The sequence below is a fragment of the Anopheles coustani genome, chromosome 2 (genome assembly GCF_943734705.1).
Source record: "Anopheles coustani chromosome 2, idAnoCousDA_361_x.2, whole genome shotgun sequence".
Lineage (NCBI taxonomy): Eukaryota > Metazoa > Arthropoda > Insecta > Diptera > Culicidae > Anopheles > Anopheles coustani.
In genome coordinates, this window is record NC_071289.1 from 57,333,723 (window position 1) to 57,341,395 (window position 7,673).

The window sequence follows — 7,673 nt, forward strand, 5'->3', positions numbered from 1 at the left end:
GTCTGTCACGCAAGAATCTTCGCCAGGCCAGCGGAAGTCCATCTGATTCGGTATCAACGCGTTCCGTCCGGGCCGTGACTTCGCGACGCCGGAGAAAACTGCGCTTGATACTTTATATACTTGATACTTATTTGATAAATATCGGCCAGGCTAACTTCGCGCTGCCAAATGTAATACACAGAAACATTTGATAGATAATAGAAGTTGGTGAGGTCAGAAAACTAAGCGAAAGATCTCTTATGGTTCAAAAGTTTTGTAACTGTGCAGCCTTGCAGACGTTATCAGTTTGGACAATTTCAATATAAAGTTGGGGTGCTTTTGATTTAATTGTTTTATTATTTGATAGACATTTGTTGGGTTCAAACTTACCAAACCTTTGCAAAATTAATGCATTCAATAACTTATCTGACAGCCGACCATTATATTGCTGCATCAACTTACCAACGTTTCGTAGCAATAGTTACAATCAAAGTTGGCTTATGTTCGTAGTACGTTTACAGCCTATGACATAAAGCGCTCTAGAAAATCATGAATTCGTTTCAAGATGATCAAAATTGTCAGTTTTTTGTGCTGCTTGTAGAAAATATCGGTGCGCTGATGATTTCGCTGATCGACTGTGCCAAAACCGAGTGTCCGCTGATGCTGGAATCGTTCCGGAGATCTCTGCTGCCGGCGTATCGTGCAATGGCGGATTTTCTCGGCCAACCACCACCATTCGAGCGTCAACAGTTCCAAATGAGAGATGCCCCCGCAAACTCTTTTCGAACATTGCCATCTTTGCACGTAAGCAGCATTTTTTCTGGTCTAAAAACAGTGTGACTTATGCTTCAAAATCTATTTTTCAGCATCATTTTCATCCTCATAGTCTCCATCGGACTGGAGCAGAATGCTGGCCGTCGCCAAACATTTCCTTGCCAGATGACCTCACACCGCCGGCCACACCAACACAACACGCGGGAAGCTGTATCCACAGCCCGCTGGGGTACACATCGACCCCCTTGCGATCGCCCCCAGTCGTTCGTCCTAAACCCGAACCGTTTGGGCTCATCAATCAGCTGCTAACCGCGATGCGCACATCCAAGGGCAGCCTGGCTAGCGTTACCGAACAGTTCGCCCATGACCCAATCTTTCGCTCACGGATGCTGGCCGAGTTGGACGAACTGCGGTCACTTCTCGCCATCCAACCGGAACCAGCTTCATCAGGATCCAACGGGCAGGCCATTAGGGCACTGCTCGATCGCGTTGAACAGGCGGAAATGTCCATAACGTCGTTAATCCGCAACCTACAACTGCTGGAATATATTACTCCCCAATTCGATGATCGGACAGACAAAAGTCAAAACGAGTAGAAAGCAAAATAATCCAACTTTTATATGTTTGATACGAAAATGACAGAGCTGGCCTATGTCGTACTATTATCATCAAACCGAATTTACCGTATTGAAATTTCACTTGAATTTAAAGTTGAGCGAACTAATAAATATGTTGGTAAGGTGCTTAAGAACATGTTTTTGTGACATCTCAAACTGGATCAAAACAAATGTGCTTGCAGAAAGAAACCGCAAAACCTGATACATTTCTTATCACCTGTTTCGACGATTCGTTTTGGTTGGACGATTCGTTTTGATACGTGGTCGGACATACATATCCTAAAATGTTTCCGATGTTGACGTAGAATCCGAATACGTGGGACGGATACCATAAACGATGATTTAAGTAACATTGAACCCTTTCAAAATGGAGTATAAACTTTGTAAATAGTAAAGTTACATAAACAAGTGGTGTACGACAAATGTGTTTATGATTGCATCATTACACTTTTTTAAACATATTGATACTTATTTTCGATTAATTTTGATCTTTTTAAACATATATACTTTGAATTTGTGGTACTAATAATTAAATCTCTTCTCTAATTATTTAAAAATATTTTGGTTTTACTGGCATACTCTCAGTCAGTAAAATAACTCAACTATGAATTCGGAAGGGTTTAATATTATAAGCCTTATTTTATTTCGTAATGGGTATCAAAATTGACTAGGAATTATTAGAACGGTCAAGAATGCAAATACGATAGTAAAATTTTATCAAAAAGTATAGGAGGAATTACCCTGATAATGAATACTTCGTTCAACAATTTTAATCTTCATTTTTGGTAAACAAAACAAACCTGGCTATCGTGAATAATTCACATAAAAATAAAGATAGGTTTTTTGTATGGGCAAATAAAACCAGCTGGTAGGCCAGACTTTGCCGACCCCTGAACTGGACTGATAAAATAGTTATGACTGAGTTGTTATGTCTTGATCGCGAGAAAAACACTACCGCACATTTCTTAACACAGATGACCAGGAAGTTACGATAGTACTATTTGACAAACAATTTAAGCTGTTTTTGTAAAATATTACAGTTCTTATTACTATTAATTACTTGCAAGTCCTTAGCATACATTTTAAAGCTATCACAGGGCAGCACTGAGGCTACATAATTGACCTAAAGTAAAAACAAAATGGACCCTAGATTGCTGCCTTGCAGGACTCCAGAGGTACTTAACAATTCGTCCGAGCACTAAGTCCCGATTTTTTGTTAGTAGACACGATACGTTAGTAGATACGACCGAAACCACAAGATCAGACATTCGAGTAGTCCAATCCTATCGAGTTTTTGCAAACAAACAAGCATGCAGCTCAGATATTCCGAAATAAATTCGACTAAATTTTACGAAATTGAGCACTAGGGCATGAACCCATGCTGCTCAAATGGTACGTAGTTTTTCACATTACCGATCAGCGCATAATAAACAATCAGTTCCCAAAAATGGTTAGTGCCAGTACTAACGTAACTCTTCGTGTCACTTTATTTTTGTCTCCTTTCTAGTGCATAGGTATAGCGACAAACGGTAGGGATGTTCGGGACAAGGCCCGTACTGCACCGCTTTAGTAATACAGATGGAATGGCATCAGGGCCTGGACGGTAAGCCATTTTAAGTTTTTTAACGTTGCATATGAGGCTTCAAATATCTCAGAATCCAGCGGTAAACATCTCTGCAATGTCAGCATCACCACAGGCAGGGATCCGTTTGCAGTTCATTTGGTTCTCTAGCTGGCATTTTGGTTTTTTTACGATAAGCTGATGCTGCATTGAATCCTCCGAAAGACGGCAAAAATATGGAACGTTCTGGCGGCGGTCCACAAACTCCCGGAACACCAAATTAGATTGTAACACTAAACATTGGCCCTTTTAACTAGGTCTGTGATAGGGAAAGTTAAAATCTGTTCGTCTAAACAATTTTGAAATCGAGAAATATAAGTAAGGAGATATGTTAATTTGATGGGTAATAAAGTTCTAAATTATGCGAAAGGTAAAACTTTTCATTTATAATTAACCTGCATTACTCCGGCACCACATTTAAGGTAGGTAAAACCGGGCATAATTGTCGACACATTAGCCAATTATGTGTACATGGCAAATTATGGGTATTCTACCTGTTAGTTTTCCTTGACTGAATTTTCCCTGCTGATAATTAGGAAATAATTATATCTAGCCAATGTCAAACACATTCCTCAGAAAATGCCTGAAATGAGCAACAGTTCTATTTTTGTCCCGATAAATGTTTCATTCCCATTCAGCCATGAGCATGGCATAAGCCAGTCAAGGAGCCTTTATCATATAAAAAAAACCGGGATTTGGATTAACCTCTCACAGTTTGATACAGGTTAATCTTCTAACTGGGCTGAAGCTTTGCATTTACAATCATATTAAACTAACATTTTATCAAGCCTTCCTGGAAACAAAACTAGGACAAAAACAGGCTATAACAACACGGTATAAATAAAAGACGGAAGAAACACATATTCGCGGTTTTAAATTCGTTGACTTTTTTCGGAAAACCGCCAATTTTTAATTTAAATTAAATTCAAATCACACGAGCTTTAGTCTGTTAACGACATCTAACCGTGAAAAAAATTAAAGTCCGTGAGTGAAAGCTTTTTCATTCCCGATCCCAATTACAGATGTCACTGCTAAAACCACCCAGCACATTTTTCTGTAGCAACCTTGGCGTAGCTTTGATTTAAATAATATGATATATTTCGCTTGGAAACATTTCAATGTGAAACTGTTCATGCAATATTTCATTACATTTTGAAATGTTTCAATATTTGAATTTTAAATTATTGGTTTTTACGTTTATTCCGAACGGTTGCCTTTGCACAAGTGCTAAAACGAGAGAGTTAAAAAACAATTGTTACAAGTTGTGCCACCTCATTCAAAGAAGATATCAGTGTCCCTTTAAAGCATAGAGGAGTGCTTGTTGACTTGGTTTATTAATTTATAAGAACTATGGCGTTTTGTATCACTCATCTAGTTCAAATAGACATTTGTAAAAGTTCTGGATGATTTGTTTGACAGATTTATAGACTTTGGCTTTATTGTGGACTTCAACATTGATTGGTTCAATGATGCGAAGACCGAAAAATTGAAGAAACTTATGGACTCGGTGTGCCTGAAGCAAAGGGTCAGTGCAGCTACTCGTATTACGAAAAATATCAGGACATTGATTGTCCATGTGCACTACAACACAGACTCATTTAACGTGGTAACAGATGCTTGTGCAAAAATATTACACCATGAAACTTTGCTTTTAAACTTGAATGATGAACGTTGTAGAACAATTAAAAAATAAGTTAAATGCTGGAATAGGTACTCTAAGGAGGGTCTTTGTCAGGATGTCACATTAAGTCTACAGAGGGAAACTACAAATTTCCATGAAGCTGCAGATCTATTGAAGGATACACTAGAGAGTGCTATGAATAGTTTAGTTTATGAAAAGACCGTGGAGACTAAATACTCTGGCAGATGGTATACGTTGGCTCTAGAACGTTTAAAGTGGAAAAGAGAAAAAGTGTATAAAACATTTGCTCGGACTAATCTGGCTTCACATTGGTGTGAGTACTCTAAACTAAGAAACGAGTACAGTAGGTTTTTTAAAACTGCTCGTGAGGAATACTTCATTAGGGAAATAAGCAAGCATCAGGGTAACTGTAGGGAACTTTGGAAACTTCTTAAATCCATCTTAAGCCTGACAAGAATATCACTTCATGCGTGAAGTTTGATAACTGCTTCGAATCCAACGAAGCGGTTATTGCAGGAAGGTTCAACAACTTTTTTAGAAGAGCGATGGAAGAAGAGCGTCATGCTTGTAAACATTTTCAAAAAATCTGTCACAGTATATAAAGTCAGCCGCAAAATTGAGCATACATCTGAAAAGAGAATAGGTTTTTCGGTAAAAAAGTAAATGAGGCCCCAGCCTCAACAGCATGCTGCAAAGCAAATTTATATTATTTAGCTGTCTTTGCCTTGTCGATTTAAGAGCACCTCCAATCTGGTCTCCAATAACTTGGCGTCATATTGGACTCTAGACTCTTCTTGCATAAACATCACGAGCAGGTGATTAGCTCGGCATTAAGAACATTGGGGTTTGTCCGCCGCCTTGCTCAAGAACTGACGGATGCTCAATGTCTGAAAAACTTATATTGTGGCCTAGTTCGCCCAATACTAGAGTATGCGAGCGTAGTATGGAGTCCGAAGGAGGTTACCTGGATCGCTAGGATTGAAAGGGTGCAAAAACTCTTTACTCGTATTGCAGCTCGCCGCATTATACCGAACCATGACATACCTCTCCCGCCCTATGAGGTAAGGTGTCAAATTCTGGGTCTTCCTTCGTTGGAGACCAGGCGGGCTCATACTCAGGCTTTACTGATTGCTGGCCTTCTATTGGGTACAACTGATGCGCCCTCCTTACTCCAACAAATTCCCCTCCATGTCCCTTCCCGATCCTTAAGAACTCGTCCCCCATTGTCTCTTCCCAACCGCCGTACTCGTTATGGTAGTGACGATCCCCTGCTTGAATGTCTGCGACAGTTCAATGCTTGCTCTTACCACTTCGATTTCCAGCACTCCATTTCTACCTTCCGCTCTTTCCTTGCAGCAAATGCACTTCCTTCCTAGAAGTTTTCCTTCCATTTATTTCCTTACCTCATTCACGCTCTGGCTGACTCGAGATATCGAACCTGGTACCATTCTAGCCGTCTTCAATCTGCCTACGTCAATGTAGTTAAGTATTATTATACCTGTGTTAATCTTAAGCAGTATTTGCATAGCCCTAGAGGCAAGCAATAAGATAAACAAATAAACATATAAACATATAAACTAAATTTCCACCTATGAGGTAAAGATTCTTAAAACATATTAAATCTCGGCGAAGATCTCTAATCAAATATAATGCGCTCTGCTACACTCTCTGGGTTATTTTACCACACAGTGTCAAATCTTTCATGGACAAAATAGTTCTAAATACTTGTGTTTTAATAACAATTTGAAAGATGAAATTTCGTTTTGTTATGTTTTCGTAGGATAAAAGAATATGGATAATTATTCTGCGCAACTTTAAGGTTCTTATCAACCCAAAACACCCATTCGCAAATAGCGTAAATGTTATCCACATGTTTATCCGTACCACTGACATAAGATCAGTTTATAAATAAGATATAGCTGCAAATCGGTAGACGGAGAATTTTTTGTAAATTTTTATTCACTTACTACTTTTCACTCATATTGGACAGTAATCTACTAACATAATTCTTTCTTCCCTTTTAGACCAAAAACCTATCAAACTGACGGTTTTGGAAGGGCAAGGAAAAACTTAGCTTTCCAAAGAAATTGTTTTAATATTACTATAGTTTTTATGTTCGATGTTTCATTTATTTATGGGTCAAACTCTTTTTAGAACTCAATGAAAACTGATAGCCATGGCAGTCAACGAGTTAAAAATTAAAAAATTAATATCTTATGGTAAAACAAACTGAAGTATGGCAAAAACTTAAAATTAGTTGTCGCAAATAGTAATAGTTGTTGAAGTAACCATTTTTAATTTATGAAATCTCGATAGCATTTGACTTGCACAACTGGCAATAAAAATAAAAAAAACAACTAAATAAAACTACAATCTTTATTTTGGCACATAACGGACCGGTTCCTACATTCCACGGTGTGATCAAAGCACCAAAGAGCTATCCGTCTAGCTCATAAAATTGTAATGGATGCTCTTTCCGCCCAATTATGCACCAATCGGTATGTAATCGATTCCGTCACAGTCGTTCATTCATAAAGCCACTAGCTCTCCTTTACGAGCGAAGAAGCACCTTCAACACCAAAAGAAAGCGTTAAAACCACATGTGACGTATTATTAGTTTTGGAAACTTTCCACTCGTTTCTCGTCTGTCGACCTCCCCGTCGATTCACTCCCGTTATAACCGCAGGTATGCCAAACCTCAGGTGACCCGTTTGGACGAATCCAGAGCCCACGCACTTTCGAAGGCAATGGAAAATTACAAATACTTTCTCGTCAAATAGTTGTCAACACTGTTATTTCATCAAGAGCGCCTCCGGTTCGTAGCGAAGTTCACCACCTGACTTTAGTGTCCATGTTTACCGCAAGTTTTACATTGTTTCCCTTCGCTAGTTAAGTCATTTCGGTAAAAGAGTAAATGAGGCCCCGGCCGCCATGTTTTCGATCGTGGCTACACCTCTTGTGGACGTTTAAACTGAATGTATGCAATTGGTGATACATTAATTCGTTAAATTCAACCTACGAGTATTTGAACCGTAGTGTG

General features: G+C 38.9%; 1 protein-coding gene across 1 annotated transcript; it reads left to right on the forward strand.

Annotated features, from left to right (window-relative positions):
* Positions 1 to 528: 528 nt before the first annotated feature.
* Positions 529 to 1,475, forward strand: LOC131264685 (uncharacterized). The gene is made up of 2 exons (XM_058266955.1): positions 529 to 783; positions 846 to 1,475. Exons 1-2 carry the CDS (start codon positions 529 to 531, stop codon positions 1,347 to 1,349), a joined length of 759 nt encoding a protein of 252 aa, XP_058122938.1. The 3' UTR covers positions 1,350 to 1,475.
* The last annotated feature ends 6,198 nt before the right edge of the window (positions 1,476 to 7,673 follow it).

Excerpts from the sequence above, each read along its gene's own strand:
- LOC131264685 (XM_058266955.1), top strand. The coding sequence starts at position 529 with ATGAATTCGTTTCAAGATGATCAAAATTGTCAGTTTTTTGTGCTGCTT. Across the intron at positions 784-845 it reads GAACATTGCCATCTTTGCAC|CATCATTTTCATCCTCATAG; the intron begins GTAAGCAGCATT and ends TCTATTTTTCAG.